Raw genomic sequence first — 24,821 nt, forward strand, 5'->3', positions numbered from 1 at the left:
AGTCCCTTTGAAAGAGACCCGGCTCCTTCCCTTCCCAGAGGCTGGCTGCTCCCAGCCTCCTGAGAGAAACTCCGGGAGGACAGACACAGTCCAGAAGAAATGCTGGAAAACAGCAATCATAATGCCTGTCTTCAAGGGAAGGCAAAGAAGAATCCAGGGAGTTTGGGGCTGGCCAGCTTAGCTTCGGTTGCCTGGCAAACACTTGCATGAAATAACTATTTGGTAAGTAATTGGTAGGAAATGAGCAAGAGTTAACACGAATCTGTCAAAACCAGGTCTTGTTAATCTGATGGATTTCCTTCTTTAACAGCTTAACGGGCCCTGTGGGTGAGGGAAGGGGTCCTTCATAAGCCTCTGATCCTGTCCTCACGACATTCTCATAAACAAGTAGGGCAACAGGCCTGATGACATATACTGTATGGTAGCCAAAAGGGCTATTAACTGTCCTATTAACTCAGAGTTTCGCTGTCAAAACTGGGGGGATCTATAGGGGTCTGTCCACCACCTGGGTCTCCTTTACGGATGGTTTTTAGTGAGTATGTTTGCTAAATTTGCAGGTACCACCAAGCTGGTTCAGGCAACCAGCATGGCTGGGGACAAACCGATCTTCATAAACGGGAGAAACAATTCGGTACAAAAAAAAACCCCAACATGACAAAAATCTGCAATTCCACATGGTGATGGCCCTAAACTCAGGCTGAAATTATCATTGCCTGTATCACGGAGGGGTCACCCACCTTACCCAATTCAGGCAAGGAGATCTCCGCACAAGGTGTGTGAGCAGCAGTATGGCCTTCGAGAGACAAGAAGACATTTTTCTGCCCAACTCAACATGGGTGGAAAAGCAGATCTAGTTTGGGCATTGTGTTTTGAGAAGGATATGGGGTAATTACCGAGAGCCTTGGGGAAAGCAGTGGTAATGGCGAGAGATTTAGAAAACTTGACTCCCACGGAACGGCTAAATGAATGGAGGTGTCTTCTGGTCTATAATAATATCGAAATATCTCATTTCTGAAGCAGGGCTTTTGTAAGCAATACCGTTCATTGCAGATCGACCTTGCCATGCAGCATAGCGTACAAGCTCACAGGGGGCTGCAGGGAGAGAGGGGTGAAGGTGGCGGAGAGACTTCTCCACTCAATGGCTTTCACATTACTTTCTCCTTTCGCAGAGGAGATGGCCATGGATAATCAGTGGTACACACCAGGTTCCCTTGGGGAACAGAAGAAGGACAATAAAACTGAACACTTCATTGAAGCACCTGGGTAATGAACATTGCCAGAAGCTGAAGCAGGTAATGTCGACACAACTTGGGCTCACCCGGCTCCATGCACAGAAAAGCAATATGGGTGGCTCCAGTCCTCGGGTTCCCTTTATCCAGCCTTGCCTTAGGATTAGAGGCGGTCATGGTGGTGGGATAGCCCTGGACAGACCAGGTGTCTGTCTGTCTCTCTCTAACCCGGCACGTAGGAAGGCAGGGGTACAACTCCCAGCCCTGGAGTGCAAGGGGCACCCATCTCCTACACCCACCCTCGTCCCTTGGAGCGTGGATGTGCCTGCGTTTCACCCGTTTCCTTTTGCAGGCATCCTCAGAGCTAACCAGCTGGCACCAACAAAAGCCCCAGGAACAACAGACCTTAATCACAGAGATGACATAGCAATAAATACAAATGTGCTTCACCCCACTGCAATATAAAGGTATGGTTTGGGGGGGGGGGAATTTGCTGCTATAACGCATCACTGCTCTTCAGACGGAGGTTTCTTCACGAAAAAGACTTAATTTCTCCTTCACTGTTCAACCATTTTGTTGGTGCCCCCAGCAGTTGCAAGAAAAGGTTTCAATTCCTGAGCACTGGCTGTATTCCTGTCAGATGTTGTTATCTTTGTGGTCAAGATTTGTTATAAATTGGATATTCTTGGCTAATTTCTAAGGGATATTCATTTTGAAGTCAAGAATTGTTTTATTGGTATCAGGAGCTGGAGGATACGGCAGTGTGACGATGTCAGTGTTGCCTTCCCCTGTTCACTGATCATTGCTTTTGTGATTTTGGTTTTTCTTTTTGAACATCTAGGACCTGGAGCCATGGCATTACCTAATAATCCTATTTTAAAAGAAATGAAAAAGCGAAAAGATAAGGAAAAACAAGTTTCTCGCAGAAAAGGGCACGAAGAGTGTTCCTTATAATATCAGAGAAAATGAAAATAACTCACTGTTGGATACCCTTGTATTTAATACAATTTTGTAGTCACTGTTTATGAGTTAACTGTATGAATTTTTACTTTGATTTTCTGGGTCCTGGTCTCTAAACAACTGCTCGGTAGAGCTGCAATCTTTTCTTCCAAAGGAAAAAAAAAAAGTTCCACTCCCAGATTATTGGAAAAAAGAACCCTGTCTTTTGTTTATTTATTTATTTAGAAAGCACAAACAGCGATGCATGGGGAGGGGAAGAGAGAGATGCAAAACAGATGAGCATACAAATCCATCTCAAAAGAAATAGTGAGACACTTCCCAGACGATTAGTAGTACATCAGTCTATGTGAGCATTTAAACTGCTGTACCTCTAGATTAAAAAAAGAAACCACAGAGAATTTCTGAAGAACAAGGTAAATGTCTATATTTCAGAAATCCCACCACAATCAGCTTGTAGGTAGCAATGGTTTTGTTTTTTGTTCCTGATATTTCCTCAGAGGGGGTCTCTCCTGCTCACGCTATGGTTTCTTTCCTCAGTGTCCGCCTCTGGTGACAAGTAAGGATACTCGTGAACGAAGATTTCCCCTTAGTTCTCGACCTTTTCTTTAACTTCTTCTGATGCTTGAGTGAAATTCCAAGCTCCTCCATGATCGCATTGAAAGAAAGACACTGGTGGAAGAGGAAACGGCATTAAACACCTCTCGTGGGAGGCAGGGTCCGACCATACCCTCTGCGCGAACGGCGGCTGCTGGAAGCAAGGACCCGAGCTCTTCCTGGCGGGCTCAGAAAGCTCCGCCGAGTTCTCCCAGCTTTGAATACAAGGTACAACAGGTGAGGCCGTTGAAGTCACGGCTTTTGCCTGACTTGGCTTCCGCTGAATTTAATTTAACTTTGGCTTAACTAAAGCTGATTATGAATGTTTCTGAAATTCTACACAGACGCGGTTGCGATGTTTTGGTGGCTTCCTATCATAAAACTTACCCTTTTTCAGTAGGTGAATTTCCTCCTGACCTTAAAAGAAAAAAGATCTTCTTTTTTAAAATCACATCTACCTTAGCCACAAACAAATGGGCATACAGGAGAAAACACAGAACACCATTTCTGAAGATTTATTTGTGGTTTCATTATTTTCCCCTCACAAAATTAACGCACGTTTCTAAAATATGGCACAGTTCTCAAGCCTCTTCTTTCTTTGGAAAGAATCTTTTTCAAATATTGTGTGTTGAAGAAAGGAGAAAATTACCACAAGAATAAGGTAGATGAATAGTTTAGAAAGAAGGTAGAAATCTTTTTTCTTCCCACTATCACAACATTAACAAAGACATTGCGGGTAAGTGGAAACATCCTTTAAAATCTACAGCTGGAATAACTACATGTAACACAAAAAAACCACAAAGAGGTTTTAAGTGGAAGTATCCAGCAATGCAAAAAAACCCGAATCATTCTATGCAAATATATATAAATAGATTATTTATATATAAAATGAAGTGATGGTGGCAGTGTGAAACAAAGCTTTTACCACCTTACCTTCATCAGGTTGAATAAATCCTTCTACCAAACCCTTTCTAGAACTGCAGAACCGACCAGCTTTAAAACAACTGGTTACAACTGCAGTCCTTGGACAATGACAGCCACAGCACACAGACATGGTTCTCTGTATCAAACACAAATTCCCTTCCAGAGTGACGCCAACGCAAGGTCAGCAGTGTTCAGTTCTTAACCAGTAATCATAGTGACCTCAATAGTGACCTCAGTTATACAGGGCTAAAAAAGTAAAACCAGATACGTTATTCGAAAAGGAGAAAACCCAACCTTTCCTATTAGCCAGCTATTCTAGAGGAATATTTTCAAAGGCAAAAGAGAGTATGAGGGTAACCTGGATCAAGGTTAAATCATTTCTTTAAGGTAGCAAAGGAATCCCGAAGAAGAGACTGCCACGCACCGTGCTTCTTCCTCCCCATATAACCCCTCCCCACAGCGTGCGTAGCCCTGGGTCCGCAAAGGAGCCCGAGACATCAGCGCATCAGCACGCGTGTCTATTTTAAACGTGTGTGATCTTGCGTGTGTCATCACGTCCACTGTGGGATGGGCTGCACACAGACTAAGATCCCATAGTATGTTAAATCTATAGGTTAATATGCTCCTTCTTTGAGATGCTTCATTTTTGTGCATCTAAAATTCTTACGTATACCTAAATTAAGGTACTATTAATTCATGCCATCCCCAAAATGTAATCAGACATAGGCCAGGGCAGTGTACTGCCTTTTTTTTTTTTTTTTTTTTTCTTCAAATTACTGTCTGGTAATAGCCAGCAATTTGCTGGTGCAATTATCATTTAAAAATCCCCTTTGACAGCGTAATATAGGAATTCCAGCATTACTGGAGTGAGAGTCCAAAGTGTCTGCGGCAGCCCCATGCCCTCTGGAAGCAGCGGGTGAAGCAGGTATCATCCTAACGCAGACACTATTTCGATATTACTTCAGGCTTTTTTAGAGAGTAACACCACTTATTTCCAAACTAATAAAACTCTGTGCTGCAAGTGACTGACTTAGCACGGATAATTTCTCTCTACTGTCTTAGTTTTAATTGAGCTTTCAAAATCTAGATTACAAAGTGATTCCAGAACTCCGTGGAGAATAAGGAAAGGATCATATTAACCATTTGCAGAATTGATCAGGTTTATTTTAATTTTCTTTCCCTGTTGTTCTTACTAACCCATACGTTATGTGTGTATTTAATAATAGCCATCAGTCTCTGCAATGTGCATACAGGGATGATTTCTGCAGATGAAATAGTACATTTTACTGCCTTGTTAATAGGCTTGTATTTTAATTTTCCAAACTGATTCATGTTCTTCAGACTATGCAATTATCGTAACGCCTTTCAAATTCATATCAACAAAATAGTCCCATGAGGATCATTTTACATCTGCAGATAGATATTTAAAACATACTGTTGACATTATGTGTGTGAAGTTTTTACCATCTGACTACCTGATTTGTGAAGTGCCACTGGTTCCACTTCCAACTCAGTTTTGAATTCTAAAATAAATATTATCAGAAAGAGTTGAAGCTATTCTTAGGAACGGCTTTGAGGTTTAGGTCTTGTCTAAGAATTAAACTTTTGCTGAATCGTTCATCAGTAGCAGCGACATCTAAAACTGAATATAAAAACCTTACTGTTCTTTGTAGATGAGCTTTTCTGTAAACTGATCGTGCTTATCCGCCCAACCGAGTATGGAAGCGGGCCATCCCAAACCTGAAAGGGCTCTGCCTTAGCCAGACTCTCTCCTACCCCATCCTGGCAGCGGACAGGAGGAGGGTTTACACTGATGCCTTCCCCGGTCTTACACCGTGCAGCTCTAGTGCCTGGCTTTGTAAAAGCACCAAAGAGCTTTACTTCTACAGTTATGTTACACTTAGTTTCGAGGGACTTAAAACACCATTGGCATGAGTTTTGTCAACCTGAAGCAATGAATTAAATGTAGATTTAAGACCCTGGACTGATCCTTCAAAGATATTCCAATGGTTATGGACATAACTACGACTCGGATCAATTTTGTGCATATTCCTGTGTCTGAGATCCTACAACCTTTGAGAAAACCAGTTGGAGGTGGCAAAGAGCATTAAAAACCTGGGAGACACGGGGCTTTCTCTGCCCCTCTGCCTTCACACAGAGCTTCAGATGGTCTAAAAGAGCAATATCTGAGATGATACTTTGAACTTTCAGAGGTTTGGTTAATCCTTTAGAAGTACAGTTACACGTGAACTTGCTTTTGAGCCCCAGGAAGCATAGCTTAAAATCCCATTTATCTCCAAGCTTGTGCGTGCAATTAGGAAACTGAACAGGTGTCAGAAAACTGGAACTGCCCTGAACTTCTCAAGCAGTAGGAAACGGTGGTGCAGAACGAGTACAAACTCAGCCAGAATGCTGCAGGATTTACAGGAAAATCCCGGACAAGGACCACATTCAGGGGGGACTCCCAAGACGACCCTCTGAACAGCACCATGTCTGCACCATAATTACAGTAGCCCTTAACAGGGGCATGGTGACATCAAAATTCTGTTTAAAAGGGTAACATACTGTTCTTCTAGTCTCATATTTGGATGCCCAGACTGAAAAGGTTTCTTTAAAAAGCTATTTTTTTGCATGCTGTTAAGTCCACTTTTAAGGTCTCGCCCAGACTGAGAGCAGAGTAGGCACAGAGCAATGCATTTAACAACAGAGTAATAAGTTTAACATTTTGCTTTTAGTCAGCTTAACTTTCTCATTCTAGCAGTGTCAAAATACTGCAGGACATGGCATGTGAGGCTAAAAGGAAATGTCATCCTTTAAAACAGATTTTGCTCTCCTTGTGATGTGAGACTCTTTCTCTTTGCCCTTTGGTCATTTCAGCAGGCTATAAAAGCTTGGTCATCAAGGTCCCAAATCCTTCCTTACACTCTCATACAGAAGACTCTGTTAAGCTTTAGAATCATAGAATCATTATGGTTGGAAGAGACCTCAAAGATCATCAAGTCCGACCGTATACCCGATAATTTAGGTATAATTTATAGCTACCACTGGGGACAAGCCTTTTCAATTGCATTTTATTAATACCTTGCAAAAACAAAACAAAACAAACAAAACCCCAAACCCAGTGCGCTGTGTTGGAGAACTGAGAACTATGAACATCAAAGGATATGGGCCAGATTTTGTTCTGGAAGAACACCCGGCCAGCTCAGGCACGGAGGAGGAAGGGCAGAAGTCAGGATTTTCACTGCCCTCGTCACTGCGAAGGACCCACGGCTGGGACACTGACATATGTCTTCTGCCAAAAGAAAAGTGATTTGTTTGTGCCTACCGCACCAAAGGAAAAATATCCAAAATAGTTTCACCTAGTGGGCAAACTGCTGTTGCGGCACATTAAGAATCTGTTGGAGTATTCTGTCGCTGATGGCTAATTGCACGAGGAGATCACTAAATTAAGACTTTTAAACTGTCAGAGCCTATTGAACAGTGGTTGTCAAAACAGTACGACGATAAACCATGGATTATTTTAACTTCCTCAGTTATAGAAACTCTTCCTCAGTCTCCTGTTTACAGGAAAAAAGATCAGTAAAGCTACTTGCTGGTCTCCCAGGCCACTTAAACACAAACGGGACTGCTCCGGGAAGGCGCGGGTGGCCACGGTCACGTTTGGAGCTGGGGTTACGGCCTGAAAACGGTGGGGCTCAAAATGATGTTCGGTGAAGAGGGGGAATTTGCAGACCTGACAACTTCACAAAAACTTCTATTTTGTGAGAACCTCACCAAGATGGGGGATTTCTTCCTTCTCCCCTTCTCCTCCTCCTTTGTTTCCAAACAGCTAAAGACATGAAACTTCAAGGCTTGGATCCGAGAGAGGTGGCACAAGCACACGATACCACGGCTGTACTTTGAGGAAAGACCAATACCAACTGGAAAGCGTTAATGCTGGCCTGGCTCTGGTTCCGCAGTGCAGGGGTCTCGTGAATCCACCCTCCTCCTGGCTCTCTGAAATGGCGCTCGTACTGCCTTTGTTCCTCCCGTTCTTCTCTTGTCTCGTCCTTTCTCCCTCCTTCCCCCTGCACCTTGGGCTAGCTGGGCTGCAGACTGTTTGACGGGGGCAGGAACTGCCACTAAATAAAGGCAGGCACACCGACCCCGGCCAAATAAACCTGGCAAGGGCTTGGGACCAGCTTTTTCACAGCCCCTTCGCTTTCAATGGTATTTGGCTTCCGTGTGTCAAATCACATGCCATTTTTTGCAAACATTTATTAATTTGAATATTTTGGGACTGTGGAGTAAAATGTAGCAACAGCAAAACAACAATTTATATAAAATGATATAAGGGTACACCTGTAGCCATTTTTTTCTCCCCAGAGAGCTCTGGCCATGCTTTACTGGTACCGCGGTGCCAGAACCGATGGAGTCCGTCGTGGCTCATCCATCACAGGCAGAGCTGTTGGCTCCGCGCCGAGGGCACCGCGAGGTCCCTGCGCCGGCTCACGCCGGGGAACGGATCCCCTTTGATTATTGCGTCCTGGATGCAGTTGCAAGGCTGCAAGTTAGGAAGATGCAATGGTGACCGTCTGTATTTTGTGTGGTCAAATTTCAAAGTATAGTGGTCACAGAAGCTTAGAGTGCTGATGAGCGGAAAATCTTTGGATGTTTTAACACTTCTTGAAGTTTGTTATGTCAGTGCAGGAGTCCTCCCGGCTGCCGTGCACTTCATGGGAGATGCCACGGGCTGTGCCTTCCTCGGACCTCGCTGTTAACCTCAAGGCACCGGCCCTGTCCTGGAGCCAGCGCAAACCATGCAAAAGCCGCCTTTACGAGCAGAGATTTGTTAGGACCGGGGCGGATTGCCGGCTCTTCGCTCCCTCCGCTGCTGGTGCAGCTGCTAAAGGAGCAAGTAAGGCTTTTTAATAACTCTTTCTGTAGCTAGGTACGAAGCTCTGTTAGGGGAAGGAGGAGCTGCTTTGTAATTCTCACAGGCAAGCCGAAGTCTGTGAGGTTGTCTGTGGGGTCACAGGGAAACGGTGACTGTTCCTAACAACGTGACTGTTTCCTTGACAGATGTGGAAATGTCTACCCAGAAAGTTTAAGCAGAAAAACTGGTCGAAGCTGCAACCTGGAGGATTTCTTGCATAGAGCAATGATGGAGATAAACACATTAGGAATTTTCCTTCTCCCCTGAGAGTTGAGAGAAGCTGAATTTAATTAGTTTTAAGTCTCTTCTACCGGGAAACTGCAAACAAAAATGCTTTCTAAAATCGGGGATATAGAAGATGTCATTCAGGTCTTTGCTGGTGAGAAGGCTCATTTTATGAAGAACCAAGGCTTTCAAGGCCCTATTCTAACAGGTTAAAATGCCATTTTGAGCAAGACAATTTCTTGCGGCGTCTGGAGTGGAGCATAAACACTCACGTACACGGATGAGCACTGGCAGAGAAGAATTGGTTCAGCCTAGCTACGTGCAGTACATCTTCGTCACAAAAAATACTTAAGCTTACCGCCAGCATAAACAATGCTGACCAAAAATTGTAACATGAATAGAGGGAAAACACAGGTCAGGGTATGCTCTGGCTTCTCCCAGGAGCCTGGTCTGTGAGAAACAATTCAAGAGGAGAGCAGAGCTTCGCCGCAGCGCTCAGGCGATTGCGTGTGACGGCGTCCACTCAAACCAGTTCTCTAATTGCAGTAGAGGCCAGAAACGGCCCCTCAATAAAAGAGATCATTAACTTGTCTGATGAGGAGGAACTGCAGTGGTCAAGGAACCATGAAGTAGGTGTGAGGGGTGGGAAATGAATTGGCGAAGCTGGCGGTAAGCTGGGGTATAATGAAATACAGATAAAAGGTAATCAGGTTTTGAAAACCGTGGTCATTTGCCACGGTTCGTGACATCCTACAAGTTGGTATTTCTATACATTTTGCGTATCGCAAATTGTTGTCATATGTTTTTTTTGGTGGCAACAACAAATCCAGTCTGTTGTCTCCTGCCCTGTTAGTCCCCAGACTAACTAAGGAAACCAAGCTGTTATCCTTCCAGGGTATTAAAAACACCCAGTACCAACCTCCGACACAAAAGTTTCCTTGTGCATTTCAATATGCAAAGCAATGCCAAGGCTTCACTGTTTGATGTAAATTGATGTCCTGATTTTGCCATAAAGGAGTTTGCTATGTTACGAAGCCTTACAATAGTGAACATCACGAACTGCTCAAGCCAAGTCAGCGGAGTTGTTCTGTGAAAGGTGTATAGTGGGGGTGCCTGAGGGTGCTTTTGTTGAATATGTTCTTAAATGTTAATGGTTACATGGCATAAAATGTAACTGATAGATATGATTTTGTGCTATGATAGTTACTTGGAGGCTTTGGCTAATGAATTTTAAATGGACGAATTAGAATTCATTAAATATTGACACTGGGAATAAGATATGCCAGCTAAAAATCTCTGGCTGCTTATAATAGGGGTTCAGAAAGTTAATGGAGCCCTGCAGGTTATTTTCTGAGGTTCATAAAGAACTGCCTGGCCCACTTGCTGAACGTTTTGGCAGAGATCAAGCAAAATATTTCTCCATGCTTTTAGTAATGAGACTGCCATTGGTTTACTCAGGTTTGGTAGGAGATGAAAAGGAGGTAAATAATTTTTCTTACCTGAAAAAGGTGAATTACCCCATGAAATGACAAGATGACAATTGCACATCGAGACTGTGATAATTCTTAAAATCTACTACAGTCTATTGCACTCACTCTTCGCTGTAGGTGTAATGATTTCAGGTGATATGCATTTAAACTGCCCAAATTTCCAGGACTTTGACAATTTGCGTTAGATAAGCTTATCTAAGCAAGAGGCACTTTGAGGTCATTAACTATGTGCTGGCGAGTACAACCTTTGCCATTACATGCACTGTTTAAGTGTAATGTTTTCCATCAGACACACCTTTTTTCTTTCCTGACTATACAGTGTGAATTGAGGACTGTGTTCGAATCCCTTGCTCCTCTCGGATTAACTTGCCACAGTCTAACTCCGTAGATAAGGTGGTGCCAGAGGTGGAGTTGGACGGATGGGTTTGCTTACACTGCAGTCCATAAAAGAAACAAAAGGCCTTGCATGCAAGAAAAGAAAAATGGAGAAAATAAATAAATAAATGAAAGCAGTAAAATTAAAAACAAACATGAGAATGAGATTCAAAAGCTATTTAAATCAAAAGAGATTCTACTCATGGAAACAGAAAAGTCAAAGATTGTATTCGACTCATGCTTTGGATTAGCTTGGTGATAACACACACTGTATAGCATTTTCCATCTAACCTTATTTCACCAGAATAAAAATAAAACAAACTGAGAGAAATCAGAAAGTAACACTGGAATCGTTGTATTCTACTTTCTGTAAAATTACTCCTGGAAAAGAGGTATGATGTTGCCACATTAACTCACTTCCAGATTATTAAGAAACTGCCTATAATAAGCAGCACATTGCTGTGAAACAGTAGTACAGTTTCAGAAATGGTGTATGTGTATATGTGTCCCTGAATAGGGAATTCACCCAACATACTGCTGAGTAAATTAACACTCCCTCATGAGGTAAAGCTTTAGGTCTACTTTAATTATGACTTCAGGAATGCGTTGCCCTTCCCAGACTTCTGAAGAGTTTCCAGGATAAATCTCCACCACATTAGCATTTATACTAAATATTTTAATTAGCTGCAACTGTTCTCCACAGCAGATTTGAATGAAAGATCTCCTGAGACATGAACAAAACAAAGATATCGATACGTTCTTTATGCATTTTGCGTTAAAACTGCTCTGTAGGGTTAAAGTACTAACCAGAAAGCTGCAATACGTGCAAAATACATTCACCCTGTATCTCTGGCTCATTCCAAAACAGGGACACTTTGATTAATACGGCCTGCAAAATCGCTCCACGTGAGCTGTGTCCGTTGCCTTTAGCGAGGGCTTGCTCGTGGAGATGTCTGCACGGCCAGGAGCTGCCCTCTCCCGCAGGATACTGTGGGGACCAAGTCCACTGACATTGGCACTGGGTGTCATGGACCCAAAATAACACCAAGTGCCATTTGGACAAGGAGGTGCATGGTAGGGATTCAGCTCGCTTCCCTTCAGCTGGCAGCAGGCGCGTAGCCTTAGCTTACCGTGATCCCTTGCTGGCAGCAAGGAGATGCAGGGGATTTACCTTAGCCAAAATCAGATGTTGTCCTCTTGAAGCCCTCAGCCCGACCTGCATGTTTTCACTCAGGTGTCAATCCCTCTCACATCCCAGCACCGCTGCCGTATGCAGCGTAAACTGCACCTCTCAGACCGAGTTCAAAATGTTCTCCTCCTCCTCCCACTCATCCCTGCTGCCTTCGTTACGCTTATTTCTCTTGACAGTGATTTCTGGCATCAGAAAATGCCATCAGCCTCGCGGGATTACACCTTGGATGAAGAGGCTGAATTGCCCATGGAAAAGCTCCCGCCTTTCGCATCTAAAACTGCAAAGTGAGTTTAAACACCTCACTTCGAAGTAGGTGCCTCACGTCTGGAAACCTGAAGTTGGGCGATGGGGAACCCACCTCTCGGTGACTGCGCCAGCGGCCACCGATCCTGCAGCGCAACGTGCCCCTCGTCCCTACGGGCAGTCCCGGCGAAGCGAAGGGGATCAGGGCAGCTGTAGCACCTGAGCCAAACAGGGCCATGTCGGCGTTCAGGACATGGCCAGAACCAAACCGGCACCAGGGAAGGCGGCCAGAGGAAGGGGCTGGCAGACAACTTCAAGAACAGGCTCCGAGTTGCTGCTCATGCCTTGTTTCTCTTACAGCGGCTGGTGGTTTGGTAAATGGGTGTTTACACTCTATTTTAATGATTGATTCTATCTCACAAACTGCTGTAATACTCAAGGCATGATTTATATACAGCATTTCCTTTGTTTTCCCTCTGCCCTTTTAAATTGCTCATTACGCTTCAGTGGAGCTATAACCAGAATTTCTTTGGCTCCATAATCTTACTTTACTGTGGCATCCATCACCTTTCAGTAGGTCTCCCTGCTTTGAAGCGCATGCTTCAGCACAGGGTGTAAACCCCTGGCTGTGAAAAAAATGCTTTCTAGAGCAAGAGAAAAATGACCCTTGGGGATTTGGAAGTACATTCCTGTTGTTACTCAAAGGGCTGATGCTAATGCCATACAAAAAAAAAAATATAATCCACTTGTGTTTTAATCCTTTCCAAGATAACTTATAGTTGAAGTCTTAAAGATCAAGCAGAAGCTGTTTGAGAAATTAACTGCTCTTGTTCTGCACTGCCATACTAAGCAGCACTAATTGGACCGTGGGTGAGGTACTTCCCTGTTCTTATTAATAAATTATTTGCCTTTAGTGCCAAAACGCCCGGTGAGAGTTCAGCCATACAAAATCTGCACTCCAGCAAAGAGACGTATAATGCAGTCCCCTCCACACCCACAACCCTCAGCCTCCCAGAAACATAAGCAAAGCTGGAAGCGTACGACTCACCTGCTCAATATCGCTGTTTTTCCTTGATTTGTATATAAATTCACCAATGGCTACAAACACCGAAAGAACGAGCCCTGCGGCGAGCACTATGAAGATGCCCCCAATATTCTCGACCCCGAGAGCGCTGGCTTCCTTGCTGTCCTCCTCGGGGCAGCCGTTGCCTCGCCACCACTTCTCCTTCATCATGTGCAGCTTTCCCTCTTCTTGGAGCTGGAGGATGGCGATGGTGATCTTGTCTCTGTAAGGAGACCCTGCAAGGCGAGAGCAAGACCCGTCAGCCCTGGCTGCAGCAAAGCGAAGGCAGGGAGGGAGCAAGCTGCTGCTATCTGAAGCAAAAAGTGTTCAAGTATCAGAGGCTTGATTATTCCAGCTCAAAACTCTTGGTTTCTCTTTGGCTGGAAGGGGGGAGATGACTATCTGTTGGTTTCTGCCCTGGGGACTGGAAAGCGGAAGGCTCCCTTGGTGCAGTTATTTGTTTGAGAATTCATTATAATTTCTAGGGTCTCCTACGGAGGTTTATTTAAGCCTTGGCAGTGGGTTTTCTTGCTAAGCAATTCCTCCATGTCATGTTTGAGTCTTGCTTTGAGCATCCTTTGAGACTTTCCGCTTTGCATCTCTTCGATTTACTTCAACATCTGTTTATTTTTCCTACCGCATGTAAAAGGGGCAGCTGTCTAAGAAAAGGCCACTGTCAGTCAGCCACAGTTTCTTCTCATCGATACCTGCATAAGCCCACAACTCCACCTCAGCTACCTTACAGCTTACAAGGACCCAAGGCGGCCGAGTCTTTTTTTTCCGTGACTTGCAATAATATTGGCACTGCAAGCTGAAAAGAGCAACTATTTCATGCTTTTTATTTGCAAGCCAACAGCTTGCTAAATGATGTGTCTTCAGGCTCAGCAGCACGAATGGGCCTGTACAGGATCTGGCAAAGAGCGGGGTCGGGTCGGGCACTTCGGCCGTTCAGGTTTGCCCCGCGGGCGATGCTCTGGCTCTCCATCGTCTGACATCTCTGGAAGTGCCTTCACCCAACTCGTCCTGCTGCAGAGCACACGTCTGTAGCCCTACAGGGGCTTCTGGAGCAGTGTCTACTTAAAAGAAATTGCTGCCCCTTATCTTTTCCCATGGTGCCAGAAGCTGAAGTTATCAACAATAAGAGCAACAATCCTGTTGTTAATTATCATGGACAAGAGGAAGCTGGCTTTGGCGTTGTGAGAGAGACCTTTCTTTATGGGGCGAGGATTTTATGATAGCAAGCAGGAGGGGGATGCAAGAAAGGCTGCTTGGCTGGAAAGGCATATATGTGCCCCCAAATCCTGCCATGTTGGACTTCATACCATGTTCAGCGTCCGGGCTGAAAACCAGCATTGCCAGTCCTTTGTCCACATAGCTAACCACCATCCATCCTTTCCTCTCCTTTAGTGCATTAACAAGACTATTTTCTTAAGCTGTAATTTCAGCAAAAGTCACATTTTGCTGCAAATTAAAGCAGCTGCAATTCTTAAGCCGATCAAGGTAAACAAACTTTTAAGGCAGAATGTGTGCCGGAATTTCAGTGGCAGCGTGGTACCCACAGACACAGACACTCTAGAAAAATCTCACTAGGCACCACTTTTGCTTGTTTATGCATCTAAATAGCCTTGGAAATTTGGCCTCAGAATTTCAGTTGTCTTATTACGTTGCGGTGCAGGACATTATTAAAAATAATTGTACCATGAATACAAGTCCCCCTCTATGCTTTCCGTTTCCTTTAGCCCGCTGCATTGTCTAAGGAGAATCGGGGTGTAAAACATTGCCGTTCTTCATTTGTTGTGCCAACACTCGGCGGTTTTTCAGCGTTTCTCACTGCCAGCACCAGGACACGTGGTGCCCACAGATGCCAAGAGATGCGTGTCAGATTCTGCAAGGTCCATCTGGGAAGCCAGCAATCAGCAGGCACTGCTTGAGGTAGCCAGCTTTGCAAGGAAAATACGCCTGCTGTAAGAATAGATGATTTCCATGCCTGCTACTGAAGAACCAAAAATAAGCATGACAGAAAACAAAACAGAAACACCTTCGAAACCTGTCTTTGCACAGAGAAGTGAATTATGACCACTGAAAGCAGCAGCACCTCTCAGAAGAAAGAGCAGAATTGTTTCTACCTTCGGAGAGGTTTGTCGCCCTGGTAGCTGGAGTCTGTTAGATTGTAGGACTCATCAGATTTTTCCCTTGTCTGAAAGGACATCGCTGTTAGGTAAAGTGGAGCACCCTGAGTCACAACGCAGGATTTGTGGGGATGCTCATTCTTTCTTGTGGTGTTTATGTTGCCAGCAGGATTATCACAATTCATCTTGAGGGTAACAGGTACATCTATATTTCTACCCGTGCTTTTAAAGTTCGTCAGGTGTGCCTGGAGTGCTGGATTGGTGATGTTTTACTGGTGAGCACTAAATCCAGCTCAACACCTCTTTGAATATTCAGCATATCATTTATGGCCTCTGAGCTATGAACAACCTACCTCTCAGGCCAAGAAATGCATCTATCTACTTTCTTAGCAGTCTCCCAAGTAACCACTAATAGCTTTAGTGTTAGAATTACTAGCATCAGCACTGGCAGTGATATTAGAATTAATACCTGTCCTGACACCTATAATAACGTTGCTTTCTTCAGGCGGAGGCCTCCCAGGGTGACACTTTGCACAGGTTTTGCTTAGAGGTGCCTTTGCTACAGCAGTACTTCCAGAGCCCGTTCAGTTCACCACCAGCCATCGCTGAGATTTTTCAGTAGTAACGGCCTTTGCCAAGAATCTGACGGCAGCTCTGCTCTCTGTGACCCATCGGCTCCGTAATAAACAGAAATGGAGATGTTTGTTGATAACGCCTAAATCCCCTTCATCCTAACTCAGCAGAAGGAAGTAGGAAGCCAGCCTATATCTGTGGGGTTTTTATTTGCAGAAGATGCTTCGATAAAAGAGTGCATTTCCTGGATTCACAGAACTTTCAAAAATTCTCCTTCCTGTCTGGGAGCCAAATAGTGATGATGTTCAGCTCAGTCGCTGGAAATTCTGGAGTGCGAGGCATACTTTTGCTGCTGCAAACCCCAGCCAGGTGGTTGTGCATTCTCCTGAAGGAATGAATGCAGACCAGCTAAGACTTGCTGAAACTTTGGTGTTTAGGGTCACGGACAAGTCGTCTTTTTTTTTTTTTTTTTTTTTTTTTTTCCCCCATACAGCTTCTGCAATCAATAGTCTTGCATGCTATGAGAAAAATAACAGAGCCCTTGGGGTCTATCTGTCTGAATAGTGGAAGGATCTCCACAGCTTATCTTGTTTACAAATGCAATCGTTTAAGAATTTAAGATGCCTGATGGCACTGAATTATTCCACAGTGCTTGGAGATATCTATTCCCCTGAATTTTGCTGGTTTTCCTTAAGAAAAAAATTAAGGCACATTTATCATACAAGAAACATCTTATAAATATATTTCGCAGCCGTATTTCCAATGGATGCACTCTCTCTGAGGATTACCATCTGTTCCAATTATTCCTTCATTGTTCTTGGTTTAAAGTGTGGCAGCTTTATAACTGCAATGAAACTCTTGCTGTACATTTGTCTTTATTCAGGTTTTTAGCTTTTGCATCACTTTCCTCAGGGTGAGAAGGCTGTTCTCACATAGCCAGTGGAAAAATATACTTAAAATGTTATCTATATGACAATCTGTCTGAGGTACTCAATAGCATAAAGAATCACAGTTCAAAGTGCAGTGGTGTTTCTCCCTTGTTTATAACTGGTCTACCAAGCACCCGATGGACCAAATACTTCACCTGTTATATCTGTGTATATATCTGAATAATTCCCCTGAAGACAATAAAATTGCATAGCTATTAACGGAGCGTGGCATGGTAAACGCATACGTGAGAAGGATATTGCACAGGAAAAAGATCTGGTTGCCCAGTGCCAGCTACCCACAGGAACACAGCACAAACAACTGACACACGATCTAATTCCCTACAATTAGAAAATCTTGAAAAGGACACCAGATGTGCTAGAAAAGGTCTATTGGAAAGAGCTGACAGAGACTGGGAGTCTTAAGACTCTGCTTAGCTCAAACCACTGAAATCCCTGATGCAGATGCAGCACCTTGCAATTGCTTCTCGCTGCTCCTCTGTGTTGCTCTGAGGCCACGAAATAGAACAGAAATTCATCTCCTTCCACGCAGCTCTCTTTGGCATGCATATGTCGGAGGTAACATTTATCCTGCCCGCTTCCATTTGCCCGGAGACACTACCTGATTTCTCAAACTAAACTGAATTTCAGTAGAGCGATGTGCGCCTCGAGCAGCACGGAGGATGCCCCGTTCGCTCCAGAAGGCGAGCATCGACCTCCCTCTGCAGCCGCAGCGCGCGCCGCCGTACTCCCTCTTGCTTGCGGCCGAGCAGGGCAAGAGCAGATGTTTTGCCTAAAAGGAGGTTCCTAGGGTCTGTTTCGGTGAGGAAGGTTTCTAAAAGACTAGGGGTGACTCAAATGGCCATGTAAACTTCTGGAGGGGCCACGGCTGGATGTGCCCGCCCCAAGACCTGGGCTGGAACGCATCTTACCAATGGGGGTTCCCACGCCGTAGCCTTTCGAATCAATGAGCCCCCCGATCTGGGTGAGATTGCAGTTCCTCTGCGTCACGTACTCTATGCTGGTCGACTCCATCAGCAGCGCATAGTCCGTCGTGAGCACGCGCTGGATTCCCTCGTCGTTGTTCTTCACCAGCGCCGTCTGCTGCCTGCTGCTCATGAACGCCCACATCTTCTCATAGGTTGATATTTTGGATTTCTAAGGAGGGAAAAGGAGAGCACAGAATCACACCAGCACCCTAATTACACTTGTAAAATATTCCTCAGCCTTTTGTTGTGACCGATGCCAACAGCACAGCTTGAATGAAAGAGACTCAGTAGCAGGGTTTTCCTCCCCGCAGCCTTTCTCTCTCACTGTGCTTTATGCTGAGGAATCCCTTTTTTCACTTCCTTTGCAGTGCCAGGAACTTCATTACTGGCACAACTGTGAAGTGCTTTGAAGTTTTCTGGGCTAAGGCTGTTACGTGGATTACAGCACATAACCCAGCCAAACCACTGCAGCTGGGTAGCCTCGCACTCAGGAGCGGTGCCGCTGCCTGGCAGGGCAAACACCCTCCTCCAAAAGCCTGACGACGGGTAAAGTGCTGGCCCTTTTGTATTGATATCACTTGCCTAGGAGTCATGTACTTCAAGGATAAAGCTTGAGAAACAAACCTAAAGCGGCTTCTAAGCAAAATTCTGCTTTCCATTGCAATCGGACTCAAGGACTCCATCCTTCTCCCGCTGAGCTAAGGGGGAGTTCGCCAGGAGCGGTGCGTGCGTGCCCTGCGTCAACGCCCCCCTGCCCAGGAGGAGGGATGCCAGCAGCCCCGGCCAGCCTTGGCCATCCCTTTCCCCGCACAGCACTGACATGGTTAAACGCCTCTCTTCCCTGCAAGCTCCCAAACAACGCTGAGCACACAATGTCGCTTCGGGATTAAACGTCAAGGTAGACCGACAGAGAGCTGGGCCATCACAAACTTGTCAGTAGAAACGATTTTGTCTCAAGACGGCAGAGCCACCCATTGTTGAACTGCTCTGTGCTGCAGCCAAGCACGAGCCAGGCACAAACCAACTTTTTAATGTAAATGCGACAGAAGGTCCCCCACGCACTTAGGTCTCCCCAGTTCTGGGGCAGGATAGCCTCACCCCTTCCTCGGCCCCGTCTCTGGGTTTATCGCCATGGTTTATAGCCATCTTAGCTGCTTTTAGGCTCACGGCGTGGAGACCATATGTGCTTATTAAACACCAGTGTCTGGGGGATTCCTGTGAGAAGCTGGTTTTCTGGTTCTTTCAGCTTTAAACATTAATACGCTTCACCTGTAAATTCAATACCTGTGAATGTCGCCTACATTCCACCTAAGTGGTAAGCCACAGGAGATCACCAAACTTTGAAGATGGCTAAGTGGTTCTTTACTAGTAGAAACCATTTTTACTGCTCAGTTGGGAATATTTTTTGAAATCGATGATAAGTTTATGCAGTAGATTGAGTCTGATATTGAATTTACTGGAAGGATGTATTCCTTATGCGGACGAATCTGAAAGGAAGATCTTAGCTTCTCAAATTGCCAACTCCCTTTTTTTTCAGGACAGATCATATGCCAAATTCTGGCCTTTGAATTCTCATTGATTTCAGTGGAAACACGTCTGCACATCAGAAGGTAGGAGCTGGCAAGAGTTGTAACATGAGATTAAGATCTATTATCACAGAGGAGCAAGGAAGCACTGGAAGATTTACAGACATGTCGGGAACAGAGCAGGACAGTCTGGAGAAATAAATGTGTGTCACGATGTGTGGATGTGAAACATCTTGCCTGCAGTGGGACCTTTCCCAAATTTGGACAGGCACACCGATGGTGAATGCGGCCCGAGACCCTGCCGGCTGGCCTGCCGAGAGCCCATCCCCTCGCCGGAGCACTCCTAAACTCTCCGGGCCCTGTTTGCTGGGTATTTTCATCCGGCACGGACAGATCTGGGGCTGACTCTGAGGTTCCTTCAAAGTCAGAATGCCATTTTTTCCCCCAAAATAATTTCAATTGCTCTTGTTTTCAGTCCCCTCACTACCTGGCTAGAAGGCCATAGTCACTGCAGAAACTTTCCTGAAAATGTTGCCTCTTTAGCAATAGTTTTTCTGGGGACACTATTACAACAGGGATACTAGCGTAAGGCACTCAAAATCAGTGGGAAACCACACCTGTTAGTATATGCATTATAAATAAGCCTAAATAAAAACTGATGCAAAGTTGAATAAACACAAATCAAGTTTTCAGAAGAGCAGTGGCAGCACCTTGCTTTTCTCCTATGGTTCCCAACCTGCATCCCATCCAGCAGGTACCCTCCTTAATAGCGTCTTTCCCAGGCTTCCTCCTGCTACCTTAAGCACAAAGTCCTAAACCAAAGCTCTTCAGAGCTTGCTTGGTGCCAGGATCTTTTTCTGCCCTTGATGTCTTCAGAAATCCTTTTGCCACGACTCATCTGGCCTTTGCATCCCGTGTCCCGCATGACAGACACCCCCTTGCTCCTCTCTCCTCCATAGCCAGGAATGCTCGGAGTGTCATGGGTTTGCTTTAAAAAAAAGTTAGTCTGAAGAGTCTGCTTTTTTTTTCTTTTTTTGACATTTCTTGGTTTAATTACCAGGCGTAGCCCTGAGATAAATAAAATCTTGCAACACTTGAAATAATGACCCTTCCTTAGCGCAACCCAGCCCTGCGCCATGCTCCTGCAGGACATTTTTACGGCTGTTGCACCCGCTCGTGCCGATTCCTCACCTCTCCCCATCCCAGCAGCACTCCCGGGAGGCAGGGCTGTCTCTGCAGCACAAGCTGCCCCTCGGGAAAAGCACCTTTCACCCCAGCTCAGCTCCTCCAGCCCTCGAATGGCAGGGTCACGGCTGTCGGGGGGCACCCCCGGGCGTTGGGGTGCTCCCAGAGCCCATCACAGCATGGGGCAGCCTGGAGGAAAACCCTCCAGGCCGGGTCAGGACCTCAGAGCTCCCCAAAAAGAGGCAGAGTTATTCCAAGTCTCTTCTCTAGAGCTGTTACGGCAAAGGTGCTTTTCCTTAAACTCCACCGTAACGCACGTGAGGAGTGGGAACGGGGTAAGTGCTGCCCTCCGCCTCCGGCCCTCGCTGAATTTTTTTAAGTCTTGGACAGTGTAAAGAAATCCTAATCTTGTGAGGATCTTGGAGGGCTGCTGTAATAAAACCAATTAACAACTTTTATATAACAGCGTGTGTGTCCCTCTGGCTTACAAGTGCGATGAATTGTATTTTTCATGCATCTTTCACCACGTCACCCTCACTCTGCCAGGGAATCCATCTCCACTCCGTACAAAAACTAGTGTTCTTGTGTTTGTGTTCACGTGTCTTTCAGGCACAAGTAAGCTAGCATGTATAGCATATAAATATTTAATCACCTTGTCTGTTTTTTTTTTTTTTTAAAGGCTTATGTTCTTTTAAGCCTACAAATTTTAACCTCAGTGATTAATGGTGCAAAAAAATCAGTGCACGGCTGGAAACAGCTCTGGGAACTTGTTCTGAACCTTTCATAACGAAATTCAGAAGCTATTTTCTCTAAAAAAACATGGAAGCAACAGGTTTTGAAGTTTTCTCTCCGATGCTGAATTTGCCTCCAGCACAGCAAGGGCAGTGCCCGTCTGTGGGCAGGGGGTTTCCCGGCACAGCCGCCACCTCAAAAAAAACTTCTAAGAGTCCGGGACCGGCCTGACGCCATTTCCAGGAATATCTCCAGATGGGTTTCCCAGCATATCTTAATGGAAATGTCAGCTCATCATTTCAAGAACTGACTATAACGAGGCTCTGAAAAACGACTGGAGTTCTTGTGTTTCTTGCAGCACGGAAACATTTCTGTTCAGCCCCAGGAGAGGCATTACAAGGGCAATCCACCCTTGACAGCCCCGGCAGGGACATCCTTCCATCAGCTCTGTGACATGACTGACACGTCCTCGGTGAGCATTCTTCGTTTTGAGAGATGACCCAAATACTTTAGCCAGGATCCTTTTGGTGTGTAAGCGTTTTGCCTCATGTGGAAAGATAAGGGCTTGTGGTTAAAGCAGGGCAGGCGAGGGCTCATGCGTGGCACGAGCGGTATTTCGCCCCACGTGCTGCTTCCCCGCAGGGTCTCATCCTCTTCAAAGGCACCGCGTATTTGCCGATCTATAAACATCATTCTTAGATGCCACAGTGAAAAGCACGAGATCGGTTCATTCATTAACTTCCCTGCTGAGACTACCGATGAAGCTGCTAATTAATTCTAATTGTCACAGGATTTTTGTGCATATATCCTATATTTATAGCTTGTTGGCTTTTACGTTGACATTTTGAGATTAACCCATTTTGTATGTAATTAATACTAATAGTGAAGAAAACCCCCACGTTATCTACAAAGCAATTAGCCACAGAAAATGGTCTTTTACTTACAGATGTGTTCATGTGTGTATGTGGCCTCTATATTAATAGTCTGTGTAATATTGACCATGGACCATTTTAAAAAAGGGACAAACAAAGTGGCACTGTGGTGCAAATGTGACCTTCAGAAGCGATCTTAGCCAAGGGGCTGGAAGAAGCTGAGATCCCACCCTGAGAAGCAATCTGGAGGAGAACGTCCCCAGGTCCATGCCCTGGTTCCCTTCAGACCCTCCCACCAAAGGGATGGGTTTGCCCCTCCCAGCAGGACACCATCAGATTGTTTCTCCATACGTCTCGGGGGAAGATCTCTCATCTCTTACATTAATATTGCTGAAGGATCCTCTATGGATTTGGGCAAATGATGCGTTTACCTATTACGCTAATCCTTTCAAATGTTTGATTCTGCCTCACCATGTATATCGCTGGAGGGCCATCAGTCAGTCCGACCATGCAGAGCTGGCTGATGCCATCTTACCTTGAAGAAGGTCATGGTGGATCCGTCTCTAACAGCCCCGTACTCTATCTTGGTTTGCTTTGCCAAATCGTCTGCGGAATCAATGGGGGATTCCATCCTCTCCACGGTCAGGAAGGCAGCCAGGTTGGCAGTATAGGATGAGATTATGATTAAGGTGAAAAACCACCATATTCCTCCAACTATTCTGGTAGAAAGAGCTTTGGGCATCAGCTCTGATCCTGTTACAATATCATCAAAACAATCATATTAAAATGATGCTGAAAGATGCCTTTCCTGATACCACAGACTGTTTTTAGGCACAGAATGCTTTTATGAGCTGCAGTATGATAAAATGATTTAAACAATAATCTCACAGATGCACAGCTAACATTTATAATGGTAACACACTGTGAAGGGGATGTATGCCGTGATACATGACAAATGGAATTATCCTTGGGTCTAAGCCCCATTACGTCTCTGAGCTAACGCCCATCGTGATATTAACCTCCTACATCCCCAGCCAGCTATACTGGTACTTTTGTCCGTTTCCTGAGTCCCTTTTTGCCAGTATACTGTAATCAATTTTTTTAAAGCAGAGATCTTTAGCAGAACGCTCTTCTGCTTAGCAGCCACCTGGCAGAAATACCTGACAGGAGAAACCTGCCCTGTGCATCCTACCGACACACCTCAGCAGGCACCGGGCGATCACCACCGTGCCGGTGAACTCATCAGCCTCCGGCAACTGAGCTCAAACCCCAGAACACACGGTATCACAAACGTGGGGGTCACACTTGAAAATTCAGAGGGTGAATGGATGTATCCTTTGGATCTACAGGGCAACGCAAAGTTTTGGACATCGTATTTAACACTCATTGTTGCTGAAAAAGTTTGAGCAGATCTGCCTGCACGTCACAGCGGCAAATATCGAAGTGATCTGCCGCTGTCACAACCCCCCCGAACAGCACGTGTGGGTGTTAGCGCGCTGAAACGCCTTCTAAACGGCTCAGAGAAACTGTAATTAAGCCACACAGGTACTCGTCTTTCTAAGCATTCTCCTGCGAGTTTTGTGCTGTTTTTTTCTAGAGGCGTCCCCGCTGAACTTAGCTCAGTACGGGGGATTCAAGGATGTGGTTCAGCAAAGCACTTCATACTTCTGACTTCAAAGTTAATCCTTTGCATAATTATTTTGTTGATGAAGGATGGACTTAAAGTACTTAAGCACATGTGAACGGAGATCTCAGCACGAAAAGCTTTTGATGTGACAAACATATTTCTATTACTGGAAAAACGTGTTGACATCTTAACTCTCCCCAGCTATTTAATGATTTCTGTATGGAATTTAAATGTGTTACAGAGAATACTTCCAGACTTTGCAAAAACTCTGAATGTGACTTTTGGGGCAAAGACCGAAAGGGTAAAAACTTTCCAAACAACCAGTAAACAGATTTAACTTAGCTTTGCAAACATAAAGACATGTCTCTTAAAGGTCAAAGCTAAGCATAGCCCAAGGGTTTGAGGAGGCTGACAGAACTGCCAAACTGCGAGAGCAGATGCTCTGCCTGTGCCGCCCCGGCGCTGCGCGGATTTCCAATTAAGCCGGCAGCCTAAAAGCAAAAACTCTCACTTGAAATTTTCGAGTCCAAATGTACTCGTTCCAAGAGCTGTTGCTCTATCTGGATTTATGTTTGTGGTCTGTTGTACTTTCTTGCTTTTCAGACCAGATTTTTTTTTTTTCTTCTTTTTAATATAATGAAATCTTTTTCTTTTTTTGTATTGTTCCTCTCAGGAAAAGCGTGTGTTGGGTTCTAAGCTGGGGTCGACCTGCAAAAGCTGGCTTCTAGGAGCGCTGATTCAGGTCATCCCGAGGGTGTTATTTCTTTTAAGCTCAGACAGCTACACAAACCTAATTTCTGCACTTGGGCCCTGGCGCAATACCTAGCTCTGACAGCAATGCAGAACAGCCAGGTACCTTGCAGATATCTTAACAAGCAACCGGGAAATCTGCCGGCGCAGCCTTACGGCAGCACAAGACAGCAGGCGGAGAAGAACCGCTGGGGTGAGATGCCAAACCTCCCGTGATTCCCTCTAGCCAAAGGGTGTTTGCGGAAAAGCAGCAGAAGACATTCAGTTCAATTCGGCTCGGAACGCCACAGCCTCTGAGTTAC

General features: G+C 45.1%; 1 protein-coding gene across 1 annotated transcript in view; it reads right to left on the bottom strand.

The window, feature by feature from the left end:
- Positions 1–2,369: 2,369 nt before the first annotated feature.
- GRIK1 (glutamate receptor, ionotropic, kainate 1) overlaps positions 2,370–24,821 on the bottom strand; it is a gene marked incomplete at its 5' end in the record, with an annotated part of 67,387 nt that continues 44,935 nt past the window's right edge. Inside the window, 4 exons of the mRNA XM_009706891.1 lie at positions 2,370–2,858; positions 13,196–13,446; positions 17,771–17,996; positions 22,678–22,895. Coding sequence (XP_009705193.1) covers positions 2,703–2,858; positions 13,196–13,446; positions 17,771–17,996; positions 22,678–22,895 — 851 coding nt within the window. The remainder of the gene's footprint in view (positions 2,859–13,195; positions 13,447–17,770; positions 17,997–22,677; positions 22,896–24,821) is intronic.

Source organism: Cariama cristata, unplaced genomic scaffold (assembly GCF_000690535.1).
Source record: "Cariama cristata isolate BGI_N322 unplaced genomic scaffold, ASM69053v1 scaffold1889, whole genome shotgun sequence".
NCBI lineage: Eukaryota > Metazoa > Chordata > Aves > Cariamiformes > Cariamidae > Cariama > Cariama cristata.